The 25,738-nt window shown below is 39.5% G+C and overlaps 2 protein-coding genes across 4 annotated transcripts in view; both read right to left on the reverse strand.

Annotated features, from left to right (window-relative positions):
* LOC135198657 (chondroitinase-AC-like) overlaps positions 1–6,590 on the reverse strand; it is a 36,698-nt gene extending 30,108 nt beyond the window's left edge. The window contains exons 1-3 of one of the 2 annotated variants that reach the window (XM_064226448.1): positions 6,006–6,590; positions 3,167–3,304; positions 2,123–2,270 (exon numbers count right to left, since the gene is read on the reverse strand). In XM_064226448.1, coding sequence (XP_064082518.1) covers positions 2,123–2,270; positions 3,167–3,304; positions 6,006–6,086 — 367 coding nt within the window. In that variant the 5' untranslated portion in view covers positions 6,087–6,590. The remainder of the gene's footprint in view (positions 1–2,122; positions 2,271–3,166; positions 3,305–6,005) is intronic. The other variant, XM_064226447.1, reaches the window with a different exon arrangement.
* Positions 6,591–8,326: 1,736 nt separating this feature from the next.
* LOC135198658 (arylsulfatase B-like) overlaps positions 8,327–25,738 on the reverse strand; it is a 38,616-nt gene continuing 21,204 nt past the window's right edge. For both annotated transcript variants that reach the window (XM_064226450.1, XM_064226449.1), the window contains exons 4-12: positions 23,828–23,931; positions 18,357–18,499; positions 17,798–17,871; positions 16,857–17,022; positions 16,101–16,198; positions 15,607–15,743; positions 14,856–15,035; positions 13,607–14,508; positions 8,327–12,973 (exon numbers count right to left, since the gene is read on the reverse strand). In XM_064226450.1, the coding sequence (XP_064082520.1) occupies positions 12,801–12,973; positions 13,607–14,508; positions 14,856–15,035; positions 15,607–15,743; positions 16,101–16,198; positions 16,857–17,022; positions 17,798–17,871; positions 18,357–18,499; positions 23,828–23,931 (1,977 nt within the window). In that variant the 3' untranslated portion in view covers positions 8,327–12,800. The remainder of the gene's footprint in view (positions 12,974–13,606; positions 14,509–14,855; positions 15,036–15,606; positions 15,744–16,100; positions 16,199–16,856; positions 17,023–17,797; positions 17,872–18,356; positions 18,500–23,827; positions 23,932–25,738) is intronic.

Here is a 25,738-nt window from a genome sequence, read left to right on the forward strand (position 1 = left end):
ACGAGAACTGAAGGGATAAAGCTACCAGATGGGAGCAACATCAAACACATAGATGAGACAGGATACAAATACCTGGGAATAATGGAAGGAGGAGATATAAAACACCAAGAGATGAAGGACACGATCAGGAAAGAATATATGCAGAGACTCAAGGCGATACTCAAGTCAAAACTCAACGCCGGAAATATGATAAAAGCCATAAACACATGGGCAGTGCCAGTAATCAGATACAGCGCAGGAATAGTGGAATGGACGAAGGCACAACTCCGCAGCATAGATCAGAAAACCAGGAAACAAATGACAATACACAAAGCACTACACCCAAGAGCAAATACGGACAGACTATACATAACACGAAAGGAAGGAGGGAGAGGGCTACTAAGTATAGAGGACTGCGTCAACATCGAAAACAGAGCACTGGGGCAATATCTGAAAACCAGTGAAGACGAGTGGCTAAAGAGTGCATGGGAAGAAGGACTAATAAAAGTAGACGTAGACTCAGAAATATACAGAGACAGGAGAAAGACAGAAAGAACAGAGGACTGGCACAACAAACCAATGCACGGACAATACATGAGACAGACTAAAGAACTAGCCAGCGATGACAATTGGCAATGGCTACAGAGGGGAGAGCTAAAGAAGGAAACTGAAGGAATGATAACAGTGGCACAAGATCAGGCCCTAAGAACCAGATATGTTCAAAGTACGATAGACGGAAATAACATCTCTCCCATATGTAGGAAGTGCAATACGAAAAATGAAACCATAAACCACATAGCAAGCGAATGTTCGGCACTTGCACAGAACCAGTACAAAAAGAGGCATGATTCAGTAGCAAAAGCCCTCTACTGGAGCCTGTGCAAGAAACACCAGCTACCTTGCAGTAAGAAGTGGTACGAACACCAACCTGAAGGAGTGATAGAAAACGATCAGGCAAAGATCCTCTGGGACTATGGTATCAGAACAGATAGGGTGATACGTGCAACTAGACCAGACGTGACGATGATTGACAAAGTCAAGAAGAAAGTATCACTCATTGATGTCGTAATACTATGGGACACCAGAGTTGAAGAGAAAGAAAGGGAAAAAATGGATAAGTATCAAGACCTGAAAATAAAAATAAGAAGGATATGGGATATGCCAGTGGAAATCGTACCCATAATCATAGGAGCACTAGGCACGATCCCAAGATCCCTGAAAAGGAATCTAGAAAAACTAGACGCTGAAGTAGCTCCAGGACTCATGCAGATCCTAGAAACGGCACACATAGTAAGAAAAGTGATGGGCTCCTAAGGAGGCAGGATGCAACCCGGAACCCCACACTATAAATACCACCCAGTCGAATTAGAGGACTGTGAAAGAGCAAAAAAAAAAAAAAAAAAGAAAAAAAATGTTATTTTGAATTTTCAGATTCTCAAGTCAGTTATCAAAATCTAAGAAATTATTATTATTATTATTATTATTATTATTATTATTATTATTATTATTATTATTATTATTATTCAGAGGACGAGCCCTATTCATATGCAAGAAGCCCAGGGGCCATTAAACAATTGAAATCAATTTGAAAGAAGTTACAGAATAAAAAAAAATAATAAGAGATAAAGATAAAAACGTAAGTAAATAACAGAATACAAGAACTCTGGAGGGTCAAATTGCATAACGTACTTAAATATTTTGCTTAAAAAAAAAAAAAAAAAAAAAAAAAAAAAAAAAAAAAAAATCAGCATGACGAAACCTCCACCTGGGACTTGCAGTATGTGTTACAAGTAAGGCGTTATTTATTATCGGTCGTTTAGCCCAAAGATATTCACAGCCTCACGGGATATCGGTAACGTCTGCTACTGCTACTACTGTTACGTATGTGACATCTGTGCTATTTATTAATAGCAAGAGCCGCTACGAGAAGCAGAAGCAGCAGCAGAATTGAGCGAAGTCTTCAACCCGTCCCAAGCTCGGACTGACATTCGGAGAGAGAGAGAATTTGAAATCAAAACAATTCAATCCGTTAAAAATAAGATATTACAGACATTACAGAGTCCAATTTATACGTAATTGTAGTAATTTAACAGAGAGAGAGAGAGAGAGGAAATGGGGCAAGGACAAAGACAAGGACAACAACCTGTGTTCGGCGGAGCACTGTAGGTGATGTATCTGAAGCACCGCTCGGCCTCCTGAGAGAAGTTCCCTTCGCCGTGGAGCTGGTGGTAGAGGAGGGCAGTCTGGCGTCTGCCGTGGGCCCTGAAGGACTCCGAGCCGTCCTCACCGTACTGAGGAAGTAATGGAATCGGTAAGTGAGTAAGAGTACTCGTAGTTTTTTAATTTTTTTATTTTATTTTTTTTCTCTCTCGCTTTCCCTCCCTCAGCCTCTTTACCTGCTTCAATTTCTCTCTCTCTCTCTCTCTCTCTCTCTCTCTCTCTCTCTCTCTCTCTTTCTCTCCATCAATCTATCTCCCTCTTTCCCTGGCTCAATTTTTTTTTTTATACGTTGCATTGAACCAGTGGTTATTCAGCAACGGGATCAACGGCTTTACGTGACTTCCGAACCACGTCGAGAGAGAACTTCTATCACCAGAATTACACATCCCTCACTCCTCGATGGAATGGCCGAGAGTCGAACTCGCGACCACCGAGGTGGGACGCAAACACCATACCAACCACGCCACCGAAGCGCTTCAATTTCTTTCTCCCTCCCTTAACCTCTTTCTCTCCCTGCCTCAATTTCTCTCTCCCCCTCTTTCCCTCCACCAATTAATCTCTCTTTCCCTCCATCAATTTTTTTCTCTCTCTCTCTATCCTTCTTTCCCTTCATTAATCTCTCTCTCTCTCTCTCTCTCTCTCCTTCTTTCCCTTCATAAATCTCTCTCTCTCTCTCTCCCTGCCTCATTTTCTCTCTCTCCCTCTTTCCCTCAATCTCTCTCTTCCTCTTTCCTTCAATCTCTCTCTCTCTCCCTCCATCAATCTATTTCCCACCCTCAATCTTTCTCTCTCACTCAACCTCTCTCTCTCTCTTACTCCATCGATCTATTTCCCTCTCTCTCTCTCTCTCTCTCTCTTTCCCTGCCTCAACCTCTCTCCCCTTGTTTCAATCTCTCTCTCTCTCTCCCTTAGCCTCTCCCTCCTTCCCTCCCTCAACCTCTCTCTCTCTCTCTCTCACTCCATTCACCTTGAGATCTGAGAAGGACCCGTCAGGCAGGAGCAGGGGCAAGATCTCCTCCGGCCTCTGGTGGTAAGTCTTGGCGAGCGCCGTCTGGTACATGCGCTGGAACACGACGTCCGCGTCGTCCGCCAACGCATTCCATGCCTGGAAAGACTCCAGAAATGTTGTACACAAGGATCTTATCATCACAGACTGAGACCAATTTTTTATTTAGTGTGTTATCAGATATCTGCTGCTTGTATGATTATAAGAAAATAAAATATATAAATAGATTTATTTCCCATCAAATATATCACCTTGTCAGCTTTCTCCCTCTCTCTCTCTCTCTCTCTCTCTGTGTGCGCCAGCAAGCAAGCTATATAAAGCGTATTACAGATCACGAAAGAGGGCTTTGATCATCTGAAACCATTCCATTAGGAGAGAGAGAGAGAGAGAGAGAGGGGGGGGGGGATGGTGGGGAAGGGGGTGCTAGCACCACTGTATGCAACAAGCCATATTTATCAAAGTTTCACAGTTAGTGCAGAGACCATTCGTCGATCGGGGAGAGAGAGAGAGAGAGATTCTTACGAAGGTCATCGTCTCTGATCTTGCAGAGGTGACCTTAGTTGGCAACTGACCTTCGCATCCGTGACCTGACCTACACAAGATATTAAGGACATACCATTGGGGACTGAAGGAAATGATTTCAAGTGAACTAAAAAAAGAAAAATGATTCACTCACCGAGTAGTTACTTTTCTCTCTCTCTCTCTCTCTCTCTCTCTCTCTCTCTCTCTCTCTCTCTCTCACCCACTTGAACCTAAAGGTCATTTGCCTGAAGAACATATTTGCATCCATTTGAATTGTCATTGAGTCAGATACGTAATAAAGAAGCTAGCTAGCTCATAATGAAGCTAGCTAGATGATAATGAAGCTAGCTAGATGATAATGAAGCTAGCTAGATGATAATGAAGCTAACTAGCTGATAATGAAAGCTAAGCTAGAATGAGTAATGAAGACTAGCTAGCTGTATAAATGAAGCTAAGCTAACGCTGATAATGAAGCTAGCTAAGCATGATAGTGAAGCTAGCTTAGTATGACAATTGAAGTAAGCTCAAGCTGTATAATGAAGCTAGCTAAGATGCATTAAGTGAAGCTAGCTAGATGATAATGAAGCTAGCTAGCTGATAATGAAGCTAGCTAGATGATAATGAAGCTAGCTAGCTGATAATGAAGCTAGCTAGCTGATAATGAAGCTAGCTAGATGATAGTGAAGCTAGCTAGATGACAATGAAGCTAGCTAGCTGATAATGAAGCTAGCTAGATGATAGTGAAGCTAGCTAGATGAAAATGAAGCTAGCTAGCTGATAATGAAGCTAGCTAGATGATAGTGAAGCTAGCTAGATGACAATGAAGCTACCTAGATGATAATGAAGCTAGCAAGATGATGTTGAAGCTAGCCAAATTATAATGAAGTTAGCTACATGACAGTGAAGCTACATGACGATGAAGCTAGCTAGCTGATGATGAAGCTAGCTAGATGACAATGAAGCTAGCTAGCTGATAATGAAGCTAGCTAGATGACACTGAAGCTAGCTAGCTGATAATGAAGCTAGCTAGATGACAATGAAGCTAGCTAGCTGATAATGAAGCTAGCTAGATGACACTGAAGCTAGCTAGATGATAATGAAGCTAGCCAAATTATAATGAAGTTAGCTAGATGATAATGAACCTAGCTAGATGATACGCAAGATAGCCAAATAAATAGGCTAGCCAAATTATAATTAAGTTGACCCAATTACAATTAAAATGTCCAAACGATAAATAAGCTAGCCAAATCAGAGCACAGAAACAACCAAACAAACCCCCCCCCCACACCCCCCGCCGCATGTGGAAAGCGTAGTAAGTGAAATGATATATATATTATAGATAGATAGATGGACAGGTATATTCTGTTGATAACTGCGCAGAAGTCTACAAATAAAATATTACATTTGGGGAAATGCTAACCACGCAACAACACTCATTTGACCCTTTTTCAAATCTTCACACGAAACGACACAAAAGCACAGAAATGAGAAGTTAGAATAACCTCTTTTAAAGTCAAAATGAATTTTAAAAGTAAAAATGAAAACAATTAACTTGTCTTGTGAATGAAAGACGAATCAATTGACTCGACTTTTAAATTAACACGAAAAAATTAACTTTACTTTCAAAGTTAAAAAAAATTAAATTCGACTTAAATAACGCAAAAAATACTAAATTAATTCGGCTTTTAAATAACAGGGGAAAAAATAACTTTACTTTTAATTTAACTCGACGTTTAAATTACAAACAAAATAAATTAATCTGAGTTTTAACTTGACACGAAAACAAATGAACTCGACTTTTGAAGTAAAAACAAATTCACTAAATTTGGCTTTTAAATTAACACAAGAAAAAATGAACTTTACTTTTGAATTAAAATACAAAATTCACTGACTTGACTTTTACATTAACACATTAACACGGAAAAGAACTAACTTGATTTTTGAATTAAATACCAAATCAATTAACTTAACTTTAAATTAACTAGAAAAAATGAACTTGCCTTTTAAATAAATAAAAAAAATTTACTTGACTTTAGAAAATAAAAAAATTAACTTGAATTTTAAAAGTCAAAACGAAAACAAACTGACTTTTAAAGTAAAAACAAAAATAAAGAATAGCAATGAACTTTTAAATTAACACTTCAAAAAATACTAACTTGACTATCAAAGTCAAATCAAAAACAACTTGACTTGATAAGTAAAAACCGAAAGCATGAAGTCTCTCTCTCTCTCTCTCTCACCCACTTTCTCTCGCTCTCTCTCTCTCTCTCCCACTCACCAGCAAGATGAGAAACACCGCCCCAGTGCCTGAAGAAGGCGAAGAAGAAGAAAATTGTCTCTTCAGCGTCAACCGCCCCATCGCTACGAGGATGCCCGAGCAACTATACTACTCGCAACTGCAAGAGGGCACGCGATGGTGATGATGCCCAGTGCCACAAGTTTGCCCAATAGCAGCAGCAGCAGGCGGCAGGAGATGAGGCACATGGTGCCATCGTACTCCGGGGTATCAGTTACACGGGGTTTTACGCATCAGCTATTAAGTCATCGGTGGTTAACCCCCTCCCTCTCTCACTTTCTCTCTCACCATCTATTTATCCATGTTGTTACGGCACTTCAAAACAAGGAAAGCTGAACACATGATTATGCTTTATAAAACATATGTTCGTAGTCCACTTGAATATTGCAATATGATATGGTACCCACACTATCAAAAGGATATTGCACAAATAGAGAGTGTACAAAGGTCCTTTACAGCTAGAACAGAAGAAGTTAAGGACCTTGACTACTGGGAAAGACTACAATCATTAAAATTATATAGTCTAGAAAGGAGAAGAGAACGCTACATGATAATTCAGGCATGGAAACAGATAGAAGGAATAACAGAAAATATCATGGAACTAAAAATATCAGAAAGAGCAAGCAGAGGTAGATTAATAGTGCCCAAAACAATACCAGGAAAAATAAGGAAAGCACACAGGACATTAATCCACTACACACCAGCATCGATAATGCAGCGTCTATTCAATGCGTTGCCAGCTCATCTGAGGAATATATCAGGAGTGAGCGTAGATGTGTTTAAGAATAAGCTCGACAAATATCTAAACTGCATCCCAGACCATCCAAGATTGGAAGATGCAAAATATACCGGAAGATGTACTAGCAACTCTCTGGTAGACATTAGAGGTGCCTCACACTGAGGGACCTGGGGCAACCCGAACGAACTGTAAGGTCTGTAAGGTAAGGTCTGTGGGCGTGCTCTCATATATATATATATATATATATATATAATTATATATATATAGTATATATATATATATATATATATATATATATATATATATATATATATATATATATATATATATGCAGAAGCCAGGTACTATGTCGTACCTCTAAGTAAATGGGGATACAATCCACAATGAAGTAAAATCCTCTTGTAGTTTAGATATATATATATAATATATATATATATATATATATATATATATATATATATATATATATATATATATATATATACTATATATATAATATATATATATATACTGGACTATCGGTCTCTTTTCTGCACCCAGGGCGTACTCATTCGTCATGCACCCCTTAGTCTTACGCCCGAGGGGTGAATACCCACTTCGTGTGCCCAAGGACTAGAAGAAGAAGTAGAAGAAAAATTGCGACCTAAAATTGGGTCCTTCTGGCTTCGATTTCTTCTTGACCCGGTTTGAGTGCCGCCAAGGGGACGTGACGCCGTGTTACTGATACGCTAATGCTAATAATGCTACTACTACTACTACTACTTCTACTACTACTACTGCTACGCGACCTGAAGACGCAGGGAAAGAAACCATCTTTCGCCGATTACCTCTGGGGAAGAGAGCATCTGATGAGGAGGAGGAGGAGGACGATTTTTTTTTCATATTTTTTTTTTTAGCTTTCTGTCAAATGAAACTACTTGTTTTGGTTCTTGAATGGAATATTTATGTGTTTGTTGCCTGCAAGGACACACACACGCACACACATGCATGCTGACAAACACGCACACATACGCACTTACAATACTCACGGTCCGTTGCGACATACAAAGCCCAGCTTCGTTCGAGACACATTACCTCGCGATAAATCATTCGCGAAACATGACTTAATCTTTCGAGAAACGATTTCAAAACGAATTAATTCTTTGAGAAACATTACTTCAAAGGTATAATCTTTCGAGAAACGATTTCAAAACTAATTAATTCTTTGATAAACATTACTTCAAAGGTATAATCATTCGAGAAACATTATTTAAAAACTAATTCATTATTAGAGATACATTGCTTCAAACCTAAATACTTCACATACTAAGTATGAAAGAAACATTATTTCGAAACTAATAATTCGAGAAATATAACTAAAAATCATTCGAGAAACATTACTTACTTCAAAAACTAATTATTCAAAAAATATTACCCCAAAAACTTTTCAATCGTAAAATTACTCAAAACTGAATACTTCAAGTCTAATAATTTGAGAAACATTAATTCAATACTAATATATTTTACAAACGTTACTTCCGCACTAATTACCTAAAAATTAATTAATTATTTGAGAAACATTACTTAAAAAAACAAGTCATTCGAGAAACACTACTTCAAAATAAATTCAATATTTGAGAAACATTACTTCAAAATCAACAATTTGAGAAATATCCAAAAATTAACTATTTGAGAAACATTAGAAATAAAAAAATATTCATGACACATTATACCCCAAAAAAAATCAATGAGAGAAACTACTTCAAAACTAATAGTCATCAGAGATACACTACTAAACTAATTAGTCAATAAAGAAACACTACTTCAAAACTAATGGCTCATTTGAGAAACACTGCTTCAAAACTATGTCATTTGAGAAACACTACTTCAAAAATAGAGTGTTATTCGAGAAACACTTCAAATTTAATCATTTGAGAAACACTTCAAAACTAACGCCTCATTTAAGAAACAATACTTCAAAATTAATGGTATTGGAGAAACTACTTCAAAACTAACTGCTCATTTCAGAAACACCACTTTAAAACTAATTGGTCATTTGAGAAACACTACTTCAAAATAATTAGCCATTAGAGAAACACTACTAGTCAATAAAGAAACATTACTTCAAAACTAAGTCATTTGAAAAACACCTCTTCTAAACTAATTAAGCCAATAAAGAAGCACTACTTCATAGACAATTGGTTATTGGAGAAACAATACTCCGAAAACAACGTCGCAACTAACCAGCATTGCCCCACATTACACAAGTCAGAGAGAGAGAGAGAGAGAGAGAGAGAGAGAGGGTCCTTCCTACCCCCTTCACTGACCCTAGTCGTCATCTTCGCAACAAAGACAACGCAAGGAAGATGGCAAAGCAATTAGTAGGAACGTAGGTTGCAGGAATGTCTGCAATCTGTGACGCCTCTAGGTGACCTCTCTCTCTCCCCAAAATAGAACCCAAGTGTGTTTGTGTGTTTTTTCTCTCTTATTTTTTGTCTTGTTATATAAGTACGCGTTTTTAGATTATTTTTTTTAATTTCTCTTAAGGAATAACAATAATACTAATAATAATAGTTTTATTAATATCCTTATTATTATTATTATCTCGTTTTTTAAATACTTATTCTTTGCAAACTGTGCCCTTACCCTCGAGGATAATAATAAAAATGATATCGATAATTTTTATGATTACTCAAAATTTCATTCAACTGATGAAAGAAAGAGGTTGAGATAAAATATCAATATCATAATTCAATAGTTAAATAAATATAACTGTGCAAAGACGAAAGCAGCAATCTAAGAAATGCCAGATAAATTACTGTCACATTTCAGTCATAAGTAACGCCAAAATTGAGATCATTTTTCAATTAAGTATTTTTGCAAATGCTCCACACTTTTAAAATCAATTATACCTTGTGTTGCTTCCGTTGCAAGCATTATCTGACGCCAGGCGACTCGTTGCGTACAACATTTATCCCACGTACGTAGAATCCCAAATCTCTAACCAGTCAATGTTTAGTTTTTCTGGTCTGTCACAGATCTTATATCAGAGACAGTTATAACCTCCTAGCTTTGCAGTTGCAGCCATCGAATCATTTCAACAACAAAAGCTGCATCATAAAGATCTGCACGAGCACCTGGATGCTGTAACATCTCATTACCAAGGTCACACCGTTCACCACTGAAAGCTGCAGAACGCCGAAGGTCGCAGAACACTACCATGCAAAACGCCAGGCAGCTAACAACACCTCTTCAAACTGCCATCTATGCTTTCTTGTTTCTCTCCTTCAGCCACCCTCCTCCTCCCCTCCCATCTTTATATTTCTCCCTGTCTAAGAAAGTCCCCAAATTTCATCCGAATAAGTCTGGCCTCGGTATTCACTGGCAAGTCTGTCCTGGACTTCGTATTCATTCGTAATTCCACCCTGAGACTATGCGCAGAAATCTCAAAAAGAGAGTTGCATGTACAAAGGTGCTTCCCGTAATGATTCCGAGCGTAGTTATGACACGGGTTCGCTCGAACGAAGCTAAAATGAAGTAGGAATCATCGCACAAATATTTCAAAACGCACACATTACGTCACACATTTTCACTTCATGTTGCGTCATCTGCTGTGATGGCGAGAGCTCGTGAGTCTTTCATCTTTGCAATGTCCAGTTTGGATAAAGTATCATTTTCCATGACAGGGGTGACTCCCAGAAAACAGAAAATATCAAGACCAAATCCAGACTCGAGAACTGGTTCCATGTTTCTCACCAAGCCTTTCAGAGCGAGTTGGCACACCCACGCCCCTTTTTCATTGGCCCCAGCGGGCACTGGTGCCCACTTATCATTGTCCATACATTTGGAGGAATCATATATTTTACAATATCAAAGAAAAACTCTTAAAAATACGAAAGGAATAAAAAAAAAAATAGATTTTTTTAAATACTCTGTTATCTTTAGACACGTGCTGAAGACGTACAACATAATGACATAGATTTCGTGTTCATGATGTAACAGAAAAATAAATATAAAATAATCTCTTTTCAATAGTTGAAAAAGTTATATGAAGACAAAATAAATGAAGGACACAATACATAAAATGAGAACTAGTTTAAGGATACATAAGAGAAATGAATATGCAAGTCTAAAGATACATTTGGAATAATGAACACTGGTCTGAAGACACGATGCAATAAATGGACATTAGTTTCGAGGTACAGTACAATAAATCAACATAAGTTTGAAGTTACAGCACTCTAGGGGGATGGAAATCTGATAACTTGACTTCTCGAGTCTGATAACTGAACAGATTATAATGTACTGAACTTCCAAACTCTCTCCAAGCATACTCTATCCTACTGGACAAGGTTTCCTAAATCTACTGTACTGTACAGGGCTTTCAAAGTCTACTATACTCCACTGTACTGTACAGTAATCTGTTCTCCAGTCTTACAGTACTGCTCTTTCTAAATTTACTGTACTGTACTTTCCAAGCCTACTGCACTGTGCTGTGCTTTTCAAGGTTAATGTACTATTCTGTACAGGACTTACCAAGTCTACCGTACTGTACAGTAGTGTACAATTTGGTAATGTACTTTCCAAAACTACTGTACTGTACTGCGCTATACTACACTGTACTGTGCTGTTAAAGCCTACTGTGCTCTCCTGCACAGGACTTCAAGTCTACAATAATGTACTACTAAATTTTACTGTACTAGCAAAATCTACTGCACTGAACAATTCAGCTGTAGTGACAACCCTAAAGGTTCGTTCCTCTGCAATGAAGGTATCTATTTTTAAGCTTCATTCTCAGAAGCTTGGAGTTTGACGATACAAAATTTGCAGCTTCATTCTCAAAAGCTTGAAGCTTCATTCTTGAAAGAGCTTGAAGCTTCATTCACCACTGCCTGAAGCTTCATTCTAAAAGTCTTGAAACGTCATTTTTAAAAATCTTGAGGCTTCTTCCTTTAATGCTTGAAGCTCCATTCTCAAAAGCTTGAAGCTCCATTCTCAAAAGCTTGAAGCTCCATTCTCAAAAGCTTGAAGCTTCATTCTCGAAAGCTTGAAGCTCCATTCTCAAAAGTTTGAAGCTCCATTCTCAAAAGCTTGAAGCTTCTACTCGGCATTTGCTAACATACGATGACCCAAATCACAGCAGAGGAAGACAAAACTAACCAAGAACCAAACAACTTGCAAGGATATTAGGAAAATATATTTCTCGTTTTTTTTTTTTTAACAAAATAGTAGGTATCATTATTTTAAAATCATGTCTTAAGATTAATCTGTCAAAATCTTAAAAGTATTCGGATGTCATTTTTTTTGGCATCGGAAAGCGCAATATATTTCGAGGCAGTTTTGAAACTGTGATGACAAGAAATGCTTTTAATTCTAAACGTCTATGAAATGTGATGGTTTAAAGCAACGTTCATGAGGTGGAATATTGCGATACGTTTATATGACGTGGGATGCTGTAAAACGTTTATGACATGAAAGGCTTTTTACAAAAATAAATAAATAAATAAATATGTTCATGACAAGGGATGCCGTAAAGGAAATGGGAAGTGAAATGTGATCCCGTACAACAAACAGAAACAACAAACGATTTGAAATACTGTAAATGAAATGCGAACTGAAATGTGATCCCGTAAAACAAAAATAAATAATGAACGATCTGAAATGATGTAATTAAATGTGAGCTGAAATGTGATCCCGTAAAACGAAACAGAAACAGTAAACAATGATCTGGAATGCCGTAAGGTAACTGTGAGCTGAAATGTGAACCCGTAAAACAAAAGTAAATAATAAACGATCTGAAATGTTGTAAATAACTGTGAACTGAAATGTGACCCCGTAAAACAAACAGAAACAGTAAACAATGATATAGAATGCTGTCAATAAAATGTGAACTGAGTTGTGATCCCGTAGATCAATCAAACAGAAATATGAAACATTCATCTGAACTTAACGCAATGAGAGACGAAAACTGGACGAGACCCTGAGATTAAAACAGCATCAGCTTTTGATGGAGTTGTTTTTGTTGTCCTTGTTGTTTGCCGCTGCTGTTGTTTCCTGGGCTAACACCACCCAGGGCTCCAGACATCATTGAAATATCTCGGGTGGCCCCGGAAGTTGCGTTTCTTCGGATTAGGCCGTCTGTATCGGTACAGCTGGACGGCCAAGTAGGTCATTGTGTATTTCACCATCTCCAGGTTGTCCAATGAGAGGTCTGTGGATTCCACCGGATCGGCTGTGGAATAATGATGACAATTGTAAAGAAACAGAGGAAGAAAGTATAAATAATAATAATAATAAAATAGTAAAATAAACAAGGAACGGAAATATTTTTAACAAATCCAGTACGGATCGCAAGGATTTGACCGGATTGCTTTCACGACAGTAATAAAAATGAAGAAGAAGAATCATCATCATAAAATAAACAAGGCAGGGAAAAGCTGGAGCACTGCAAAAGCTGTGGAATCGCTCAGGTGTCTCAGTAAGCAGCAGCTGTTGAGCCAACTCCTCAGTATGAAACCAGCTATTAACAAAAGTACAAAGATGGATTCCAGTGCTATCCAGTGGTCTGGTCATGTAGAGATAGTGCGTCACGTTATGCTGGCAAAAGTGTTTGATTTAAGAGTTGGTGGAGAGGAGTAGGAGGTGAGCTACATTGGGTATATATATAAATAAATATACACTGTTTCAATATTCTATTGACTTTAATACTTTCCATCATATCACCATTTCAAATGAAATACTTATCTAAGTGATCATCACCCGCTCCTTACCACATCTCCAGACCATCCTTGTCATATTTCCTAACAATCTTGCAAGACAAGCATGCAATCTATAGGCGGTCATGTACGGCAGAATTGGATCTTACCTGTTATGTTATAAAGTCGGATCTGTGTTTCGTCCGGAATGTATTTATTGAGCGTCTTCACCACGGTTCTACTCCAGCTGATCTTGGCGTGGGACCTAAGCTTCCACCATCTCGTGAACCCACTCTCCTTATTCCACGACTCCTTATTCTTTGTGTCTATGGGTTTCTTCTTTCTCTTTGGCGGACGCTTCTTCTTCTGTCTTCTCCTCCTCTTCTTATTCTTATTCTTCTTCTTTTTCTTCTGCTTCTTCTTCCTCCTTTTATTCTTGTCACCCTTCTTCTTATGCTTCTTTTCCCCACTTTTGTTCTGATTTCTTCTTGTGTCTGGGGTTTTCCTTCGAGTGTCCAGAACTTTACTGGAGTCCTTCATGATCCGGTGACCATCCACCGCTTCCCCATTTCCTCCATTTTTCCTTTGATCTGATCCTCTACCATAGACGGCAACATGTGGATTCAACAGGCGGTTGGAACGCCGGGAATCAAGGTCAGAATGACTAGAATTAAGGTCAGAGCTACTGGAATCAAGATTGGAATGACTGGAATCAAGGTCTAAATGACTGGGATCAAAACCAGAACGGACAGAGTCGAGGTCAAAGTGGCTGGGGTCCAGGTCAGAGCGACCTGAATCAAGGTCTTCTTCAAAGAGTTCAGCAGGGTCATCTTGAGCGTCAGTTACCTCTGAAGAACTGGACATTCCTGGACAGTGTGAAGACACAGAGTTCAATTCATCATCCAGATCTGACAGAGAGCAGTTTTTCGGTTCCCGGGTCGTCTCTGGCCATGTGCCATTGCCTTCGCTCTCCAAGGGAAGAGTAAGTTCAATCTGGCGATGCAGGAGGGGAGTGTAAGGAGCCCACAACTTCTTTCCCACGGCTCCGACCGAAAGTTTGAACTCGTTGTACCTATTCAGAAAGAACGTACTTATTGATTTGATGCTAACAAGGTCCTTAAGTAACAAATGTGGTTAGAAAGAAGGGATTCCCTGAATTATTTCTATACAATAAACTGAGGTGAGAACTTCAGCCTGAGAAAAAAAAAAATCGAATTTATTGATATACAGTGTTTTCACTGGAAAACTAAAGTGGTTGACAGACAGAGACGTACATAAACTGATCTGCTTTCTTTACTACAGTCACTGACCATAGAAATCAGAGACATGGTTATTTGGATAAGAATGAAACAAGATTGACCTTCAGTATAAAGTCTGAAAATTAAACCAATCAACAGAGTACATTAAACTTCTTTTTACCTGAGAGCTGCACGGAACTTATTTTCAGAGTCATCGATGTTATAAACGAGTCTCTCTCGAGGGGGGGCGGCGTACCCCGTGATTGCATCCCACTGGTCGATGCTATCCAAGTAGGGGTCATTCGCTTTGCCACCCGCCAGGCCCACCACAGTCCGGTACCAGTCTGTGACGTGGAACAACCTGGGTTGTAAACAGATAGGAGGAACGGATGAGTTGAGTATTCACTAACAAAGCACTAATCATGTCTAAAGAGCAGATTCATCATTAAAAAGTTACCATATCCCCAGAGCAGACTTATCATAAAAAAGGCCACTTATATAATCCCGAGCAAAGGATCTGACATTAAAAAAGGCCACTTATTATAACTCCCGAGCAGATCATGACAAAGGGCACTTATCATATCCCCAGAGCAGATTTATCATTAAAAAGGCCACTTATCATAACTCCAGAACAGATTTATCATGACAGAGACCACTTACATCTCCAGAGCAGATTTACCATGACAGAGACCATTTACATCTACAGAGCTGATTTATCTTCACAGAGACCACTTACATCTGCAGAGCAGATTTATCATAACAAGAGACCACTTACATCTGCAGAGCAGATTTTCTTGACAGAGACCACTTACATCTACAGAGCAGATTTATCTTGACAGAGACCACTTACATCTACAGAGCAGATTTATCTTGACAATGCCAATCTACAAAAATATGGACAACTCAAAGAAAAAAAGAAAAGAAGGACTCACTGATTGGAGACGGTCCCTCGGTTGGGGAGCAGAGGCGAGTGGATGAAAGCCGGGCCCCTGGTGCCTCCTTCCAGGAGGTTCGATTTGCCGCCCCGCAGAGGATAGTTACTGGCGCCCATCTTGATGGAACCTCCATTCTATAAATACATAAATACAACAACAAAAATTATGAGGAGAGGGTTAAGGGCAGTAAGATGGAAGAAAGAGAATACGAACGGAGGTACAGTCAAAGGAATGAAAAGGGTTGCAGCCAGGGGGCGACGGGATGCTGCAAAGAACCTTATTATTAAGTAATGCCTCCATTCCACTGCATGAGGTCCAATGATGGCCCTACCCCCACCCACTACGAGGTTGCATACATCAGCCAATAATTTGTGTGCTGTGACTACTAACATACACACACATCAACTGCTATTTTGTATACAGCAAGATTAGAATTTGCATATACTATCTGCTAAATTTGCATCTCAGTATCAACCAGCGTTCTTCCTTACGTCAGTGGTGAAGATGATGACCGAATTCTCGTAGTGCCCCGTGGCCTTCAACGCTGCGACAACCCGGCCTACCATGTCGTCCATTGCCATTACCATTCCTGAGAAGAGGATAACTTATTGACCCCAGACCATGAGAGAGAGAGAGAGAGAGAGAGAGAGAGAGAGAGAGAGAGAGAGAGAGAGAGAGAGAGAGAGAGAGAGAGAGAGAGAGAGAGATACAACTTAGGCCAAAGGCTAAGCACTGGTACCTATAGGAGGTGGATGGCAAGTAAGATGGAAGAAAGAATATGAACGGAGGTAAAGTTACAATAATGTGCGGATATTTTGTATTACTGCTTACTACTTGTTCATGAAGTACATTGAGTCTGTCAAAATTTTTATAAGTGTCTTGCAAAAATACAGTCTTGTATTTGTATAATTTCTACTTTTGTTGTAGTGTAACATCTATTTCATTGACAAAAATATGGCATATTATACATCCTACTGGCAGGCACACAATCACAAATTCACACTCACACATAAAACTAATATAATAATGCAAGCTATACAACTGACAACTTAGTTTCGTTGAAGGAGACTCAATGCTGTTGTAAATTTTTCCTCTGAATCTCGTATAAGAGGACCACACTAAATGCATACAAATCCTTAACCTCTCCCAGAGTCTAGTCAGCCCAAGATACACTCATTAAGAAAAACAATTCTTCTTGCATTCCAAGGACGCAGAGCGCTTAAAAGAGAGACCGAGAAAGTCTTTACCGAGGTAATTCCTTCGATAGTAGTCTCCTACTCTCTTGAAGACCCTGGTGTAGTTCTTGGGCACCTGCAGAGGCCCGTGGACGCTCTGGAAGGGGAAGTACAGGAACATGGGCTTCTTCGGATCACGCGAGCGGATCAGCTCCTCTGCGGCCGCTGCAAACACGTACTGCAAAGAAGAAGAAGAAGAAGGGGAAGGGAATAAGCTTTAGTGGTGTCTTTACAAAGATGTGGAATTCGGACTTCAAGCCGAAGGCGAAGCACTGGGACCTACGATGACGAGGTCATTCAGCGTTGAAAAGGGAAACTGACAGTAGAAAGGTTTATTGAAAGGTGTAACAATTGTCAAGAGAGGGTTGAGGCGAGTCAGATGGAAGAAAGAGAATATAAAACGGAGGTACAGTAAAATGCATGACAGTAGTTCCAGGCTTGCAACTAAGGGGCCCTGAAAGGGACGCTGCAAAGGCCCCCTTATGTAACGCCTACAGTGCATCAAGTGAGGTGCACTGATGGCACTACCCCACTCCCCTCCCTACCCAATACAAACGGAGGCTACAAAGATGGGAGTTTTTTGTAAACATTAATTTAGTTTACTATACTCTGTTTTTTGTCATCTGTCCACCTGCCTGTGGTGTTTGTGTATGGTAACACTGCGTCCCGGGCTTTAGATAGTTACGCTATGTGTAAGTTTTCGGTAAATAAAAGGATATCTATGTGTACATTTGCAACTGAAAAAAGTGTTTTCATAATTTACTGTATGCGAATTACATTGTTAATATTCGAAATAGGATATTATTATTATTGTTGAATGTAAGCTGAATGTAACTATCTAAAGCCCGGGACGCAGTATTACCATACGCAAACACCACAGGCAGGTGGACAGATGACAAAAAACAGAGTATAGTTTTTTATTCCCAGAAATAAAAACTTTTTTTAAAGCTTACCGTTGAATAGACACCATTCTTCGTATAATCCGGCTTAGTATTGTTCCGGAGGTCTAGATATTCCTCTCGACGACCTGTGTAGAGAATCACATGACAGAGGAATGAGAGACTGTAAAAAAAAACAAAAAAAACTAACAAATGAAAAATGTGTCTAAGCACGATGAACAAAGCTCCCTGGCACTATAGTAGGCCTAAGTAATGCATAACAGGACTGTTTCGCCGTGGGATGAGAAATGAGAGAGAAAATAATCGGTTAAACAAGAACAGTTGTCTACGCACGAGGAACAAGGCTCCTTCACACTGTACTATATATTAGGCCTATGCAATGCCATAATAATAATAATAAACTGTCCTCAAACAGCAATAGGGGTTGATATAATAATAATAACAATAATAATAATATGACCATCAAATTATTTCTTAAATAAAAAAATGCCTCTAATTTATCTCAGCCAACCGAAGATTCTCATTCAATAAGTTACATCTTAATCCGGTGACAATTTCCAACCTCTTATAGAAGGCAACACTGACGCGGCCACGCCCCCTTTTTCCTCCCTACCTCCTCTCCTGGACTCGCGCCGAACCTTCTTCTCGCTCCTCTGGTGGGTGTAGTAGTCCTCCGCCCCGCCGTAGTATCCGTAGAAGGAGTCGAACCCTCTCTTAGTGGGGGTGTAGCCCCACGAGCAGAACCCCAGATGCCATCTAGTCAAAGAAAACGGAATTATTATAAAATCCACAGTTACGAAACCGGACATTTAAGTTTATTTTTAAAATGTTTATACAGATTCATAGTTATGAACTTGTTTCTCCAAAATTATTATTATCATTATTATTATTAAATTTTAAAAAAATCCTCATAGTAGCACGAGTCTTCAAATGGAGAAAAAAACCCACAGTTATGCAAATGTACTACATATATCTAAATTTAAAACTTTAAGGGTAAGGGACACCGAACATATTCCTGAAAGCTATCCTTAAAGTTTTAAATTTAAATATATGTACATTTACATAGCTGTGGATTTGTTTCTCCATTATTATTATCATTTTTTTTTTTTTTTTTTTTTTTTTTTGCTCTATCACAGTCCTCCAATTCGACTGGGTGGTATTTATAATGTGGGGTTCCGGGTTGCATCCTGCCTCCTTAGGAGTCCATCACTTTTCTTACTATGTGCGCCGTTTCTAGGATCACACTCTTCTCCATGAGTCCTGGAGCTACTTCAGCGTCTAGTTTTTCTAGGTTCCTTTTCAGGGATCTTGGGATCGTGCCTAGTGCTCCTATGATTATGGGTACGATTTCCACTGGCATATCCCATATCCTTCTTATTTCTATTTCCAGGTCTTGATACCTATCCATTTTTTCCCTCTCTTTCTCTTCAACTCTGGTGTCCTATGGTATTGCGACATCAATGAGTGATACTTTCTTCTTGACTTTGTCAATCAACGTCACGTCTGGTCTATTTGCACGTATCACCCTATCCGTTCTGATACCATAGTCCCAGAGGATCTTTGCCTGATCGTTTTCTATCACTCCCTCAGGTTGGTGCTCATACCCCTTATTACTGAAAGGTAGCTGATGTTTCTTGCACAGGCTCCAGTGGAGGGCTTTTGCCACTGAATCATGCCTCTTTTTGTACTGGTTCTGTGCAAATGCCGAACATTCGCTTGCTATGTGGTTTATGGTTTGATCTTTCGTATTGCACTTCCTACATATGGGAGAGATGTTATTTCCGTCTATCGTTCTTTGAACATATCTGGTTCTTAGGGCCTGATCTTGTGTCGCTGTTATCATTCCTTCAGTTTCCTTCTTTAGCTCTCCCCTCTGTAGCCATTGCCATGTGTCATCGCTGGCTAGTTCTTTAGTCTGTCTCATGTATTGTCCGTGCATTGGTTTGTTGTGCCAGTCCTCTGTTCTGTCTGTCATTCTCCTGTCTGTATATTTCTGGGTCTTTCGTCTACTTTTATTAGTCCTTCTTCCCATGCACTCTTTAGCCACTGTCTTCACTGGTTTTCAGATATTGCCCCAGTGCTCTGTTCTCGATGTTGACACAGTCCCCTATACTTAGTAGTCCTCTCCCTCCTTCCTTTCGTGTTATGTATAGTCTGTCCGTATTTGCTCTTGGGTGTAATGCTTTGTGTATTGTCATATGTTTCCTTGTTTTCTGGTCTATGCTGCGGAGTTCTGCCTTCGTCCATTCCACTATTCCTGCGCTGTATCTGATTACTGGCACTGCCCATGTGTTTATGGCTTTTATCATATTTCCGGCGTTGAGTTTTGACTTGAGTATCGCCTTGAGTCTCTGCATATATTCTTTCCTAATCGTGTCCTTCATCTCTTGGTGTATTATATCCCCTCCTTCCATTATTCCCAGGTATCTGTATCCTGTCTCATCTATGTGTTTGATGTTGCTCCCATCTTTTAGCTTTATCCCTTCAGTTCTCGTTACTTTGCCTTTTTGTATGTTGACTAAGGCGCATTTTTCTATTCCAAACTCCATCCTGATGTCCCCAGATACAATCCTTACAGTCTGGATTAGGGTATCTATTTCCTTGATGCTCTTACCATACAGCTTGTCATGAACATCAGATGGTTGATTCTGTTGCCTCTTTTCTTGAGTTGGTACCCGGCATCCATCTTCTGTATTACTTTTGTCATGGGAATCATGGCTACTACGAAGAGTAGTGGGGACAGTGAGTCGCCCTGGAAGATCCCTCTCCTGATATTAACCTCTGCTAGTCTTATTCCAGAGCTTGTAAGTATTGTATTCCAGTTGCGCATTGTATTTTTGAGGAAGCTGATGGTATTTTCCTCTGCCCCATATATTTTCAGGCATTCTATTAGCCATGTGTGTGGTATCATGTCGAAGGCTTTCTTATAGTCTATCCATGCCATGCTTAGGTTGGTTTTCCTTCTCCTACTGTTCTTCATTACCATTTTGTCTATCAGGAGCTGGTCTTTTGTGCCCCTACACTTCCTTCTGCAGCCTTTCTGTTGGTGGGGGATGGTGTTTGTCTCCTCTAGGTAGTTGTATAGCCTTTCACTGATGATACCTGTTAGTAACTTCCACATTATTGGTAGGCAGGTGATAGGCCTGTAGTTACTGGCTATATTTCCCTTACTCTTGTCTTTTTGTACTAAGGATGTTCTTCCTGTGGTCATCCATTTGGGTGCTTGGTGATTTGAGATACAATGCTGGAGTTGTTCTGCTATTCGTGGGTGTAGGGCCTTGAAGTTTTTGAGCCAGTATCCATGGACTTCATCGGGACCTGGGGCTTTCCAGTTTGGCATTTTCTTTAGTTGGTGTCTGACTGTGTCTGTCGTGATGTCTGTGAATCTTTGTTTTATTCTCTCTGTTTCTTCTTCCTTGACTTCCTGGAGCCATGTTGCATGTTTGTTGTGTGATACCGGATTGCTCCATATGTTTTCCCAGAGTCTCTTACTTGGTTCGGCTTCGGGAATTTCTGGGTGGTTGTCTTCCCCTCTTAGTTGGCTGTATAGTCTTTTCTGGTTGGTTCCGAATAGTTTGTTCTGTTGGTATCCCTTATTCCTGTTCATGTACCGTTGGATCTTATGTGCTTTGGCCTTAAGCCTCTGTTTTACATCTTCTATTGTGTTGTTTAATCCCCTTTCTTGTACTTTGTATTTCTCGTTGAGTTCCTCCCTTGTTTTCTTGCTTCTTAGCCTTTTTTCCGCCATCTCTTTCAGTTTACTCAAGTCAGATCTCATCACCATGATTTGCTTTTCCAGGCGCCTTTTCCAAGGAGGTTGCTGTTTTGGTTGCTGTTGGGTTGGTTGTGCTGGTGGTGTTGGTGTTCGAATTCCCATCAGTTCTGCTACTAATCTTGCTCCTGCATATGTCAAAGTTATTTGTTTCTGTGATACTGGTGGTCTGTATTATGCCCAGTATTTCATTGACCTCACTTGTTTTCTCCCTTAATTTCTTGGTGTTGTAGGCTTTCATGGAGGGGATCTTTGTTCTCTCTGTATCTGGCTCCATCCATTGTCTAATCTTTTCTACCCATTCCGTCCTCTCTGTTACTTCGTCGGTGTTTCTTCGTGTGTCGTTGTTTGATACCTCATCCTCCCTGTCGTCTTCTGTGGCATCGTCTCTCGGTTCGTCTTCGTGTAATTCGTTGTCATGTGACATTTCCCTTTCCAGTTCTTCTCTTTCTGTTGGGGAGAGCCAGTTCTTTTTCTTTATGTTCCTTGCTTGGTCTGCCAGCCTCTGCTCTGTTTGGGGGGTGTTTTATTCCTCTCATTCCAGATGTTGACCAATCTCCTTCTATATCCTCTCTCCGTCGGGTTGCTTCTGATGTAGCATCTCCATATTTCCTTATTTTCTTCTCTTGTCCATTTCTTCCTTTTTGCCTCTGTAGCTCCAATCTCAGGCTGTTGATTATTGTCGTTGTGGTGATCAGTTGCTGGATGACGACCTCCAAGTACCTGACCGTCTTCCCCTTCAATTGGGTTGAATACCTGGTTGCCGGACGAAGCTCCTCTGTTGCCAGAGGTTCCATTTACGTCGTTGTCGTTTAATCCTTCATTTCTTTCCATCATTGCTGAGTTTTGCTATTTAACCCATAGCTGGACCCTACCCCATCAGGGATAGGTACTCATTTACAGCTGAGTAGACTGAGGAAATTATGGTAAAGATCCTTTCCCAAGGAATCAACGCCGAGGAGAGCGGTCACCCATCCAACGACTGACCAGAGCCAGTGTTGCTTAACTTGACTTAAGTCTATTGACGACCTAACCCACTCCTCCACGGCGCCACACATTATTATTATTAATTATTATTATTATTTATTATTAATTTTATTATTATTATTATTTTATTATTATTATTATTATTCTTATTATTATTTTTGATTTAAGCAAATCCACAGTTATGTAAATGTATATATATTTAAATTTAAAAAAAAGCAAGGATTGCTTTCGGGAATCGTTGATATAGCACTACAGCGAAGTAAACAAAACCGGAGTAAAAAATTAAGTGACTTGTTTATAAACAATGTTATAAACAATGGAACCGGTCGTCAAGTATAAATCAGGTCTCTTTAGCTACATCTGATGCTGCGGTTGCCTTTCTTTCTCCCGTTCAGGTAACTCGGCTACTTCCAGTAACCGATGCTGCCGGCGCCTATGCTGTTGAAGAGGACCATCAGAACGACCGCATTGGGCAAGGACCAATTCGACGTTTCAGACGACAGGCGGCGCTTTCATCAGAAAACGACGGCATTGCCTGATTTATACTTGACGACCGGGTCCATTGTTTATAAACAAGTCACTTAATTTTTGACCCCTGTTTTGTTTACTTCGCTGTAGTGCTATATCCACGTGTCAGATTGATAAGGGGAACCGAACAGATTCCCGAAAACTATCCTTGCTTTTTTTAAATTTAAATATATGTACATTTACATAACTTTGGATTTGCTTCTCCATTTGAAGACTCGTGCTCTATGAGGATTTTTTAATTATTACAATTATAATAATAATAATAATTATTATTATTATTATTATCTTCAAAAAGCACTCATTCAATGAGAAATTCTGTCAGGCAAAAATTTATGCTGTGGAAGAATAAGAAGGGCCGTTACAAAGGCACTATCATAAAAAATTCTTGTACGCCCGGAGCCACTCTGGCCACATCAAAGTTTTACTACATACTACTACTACTACTACTACTACTACTACTACTACTACTGTATCCAAGTTAACCTTTCCAAAGGGTCGTATCCCTTCTGATGGTTGCGGCCGCGCCTTAAAAATAAAACCGCCTAGCTGGGCGCCCAGCGTTGCTAAGGAGAAAGTGTGGGACAGCCATCTATAGGTCAGCTATGTAGGGGTCAGCACGCACCTAGTATAATAAGGGTCGTGACCAGGAATTCTTTCATGTCTGGGTCGTAACAGGGGATTCGTGTCATTTGGTGGTGGTTCCTCCAGGCTTGCAAATAGAAACTGCTTTTGCTGAAATAAACGTATTAAATTCAAGAGGACGAATAATAACGTATAACAAATATTTATTAACTTACTTCCCGATAATGTGCGTCGTGTATCCGTACTTCTTCAGCAACTTCGGCAGTAGCTTGTTGGTCAGAGGAAGTCCCTGTGGGTCTAGAGGATTCAGGGCGCCTTTCTGTGGAGAGAACGGAGCCTCCTACCATTATTAGGCCTATGATACCTACAAAACTGCTAATCGTTAACACGTTAAGAATGACTCAATAGGTATAATTACGCTCACCCCGCGGACACATTTTATGGAGAGAGAGAGAGAGAGAGAGAGAGAGAGAGAGAGAGAGAGAGAGAGTTGATTCTGCAACCGATATGGACTAGAAAAAAAGAAAAATGTCTATATATATATATATACATACTAGGTCAACTTGCTTGCATGTTCTGCATAAATCAAAAAGCATGAATAATGCAAAGAGAAAATTCGGTATAAGCATGGCCACGAGCAAGGACTCTCTCTCTCTCTTACTTTTGCAAGGTAATCCTCAATTTTCTCTGAAAGATCTAACTGGAGGAGAGACTGGTTATAGAGAGAGAGGCCGAGAGACGACGACGAGAGAGAGAGAGAGAGCATGTAAAAGGGGCGTGACCCTCAGACATCGGTCTAACGTACAGGCAGCCACTTGGCATCAGGTCTGCCTAACGTTTGGTGATCCTTCTGAAACGTGGGTATAAGGGTCCTTTCTTTGTTCTTTGTCTCTGGTCAAGAACTCTTCTCCAATCTTCACTGACTGTTTAAAAAAAGAATCGATTAATTTATCTCTGGCTGGGGAAGAATGTCGTCCAGAGTTGAACTTGCTACGTCACGGAATCGTAGTTATCCAGCTCCAGGTTCGCCATACTTGCTTGGCAGGTTTACAACGGAAAAATAAAAACAAAATGTACACGCTAGCGGTCCAACCAACCTACGTTCATATATATGATATATATATATATATATATATATATATATAATATATATATACAAAGAGACAAAGAGAGAGAGAGAGAGAGAGAGAGAGAGAGAGAGGAGAGAGAGAGAGAGAGAATGGTAACGGTGCCCATCGATAGACCGACTAATCCCAAAGAAACCAGTGATCGCCATATCTGAAGAGATCGCCTACCGTTAAAAACTGCAGTACGTATATATACTACGGAAAAAAAAAAAAAGTGGTTGACCGCTATTTGCGACGTCATGGCAATTGTTTTAGGCCTTTATATATGTATATAAAAATATATATATATATATATAGATATTATATATATTTATATATATATATATATATATATATCAATTCAAGCTACAAATGTCCTTTAATATCTAAATTCACTTTACCTCCCAAATGATATATTTTCACATATGTACCGAAGGGGAATTTTTTAATTGATAATAATTTCTTCCCCCCATGGGATCGAACCACCGTCCAAGTGGACGGGGACGAAATCAGAACAGTCACTGACTGTTCTGATTTCGTCCCCGTCCACTTGGACGGTGGTTCGATCCCATGGGGGGAAGAAATTATTATCAATTAAAAAATTCCCCTTCGGTACATATATGAAAATATATCATTTGGGAGGTAAAGTGAATTTAGATATTAAAGGACATTTGTAGCTTGAATTGATATATAAATGGATCACGGTTCGATGTGATAATTATTCATATATATATATATATATATATTATCTTGATTCTTATCGATAAGATGCGTCTACTGGTTGTAGAAATAGTCCCAGTTCTATCGTCTGCTACACCAACTGCACATTGAAACCAGTCCATGAAGTTAACTCTATAAAAGAGAAGAGTTTATGACGGATAAGAAAAAGAAGAATATGAGAGAGAGAGAGAGAGACTATTCCTTTTTAAGAGCTCAACGCCGTAGTACCAATCACAGGCTCAACTTCTGTATTTATTATTCGTAACTGGTCCTCCATCTATTGGTTCTTAATTCAGTCTA

The sequence above is a fragment of the Macrobrachium nipponense genome, chromosome 22 (genome assembly GCF_015104395.2).
Source record: "Macrobrachium nipponense isolate FS-2020 chromosome 22, ASM1510439v2, whole genome shotgun sequence".
Taxonomy (NCBI): Eukaryota; Metazoa; Arthropoda; class Malacostraca; order Decapoda; family Palaemonidae; genus Macrobrachium; species Macrobrachium nipponense.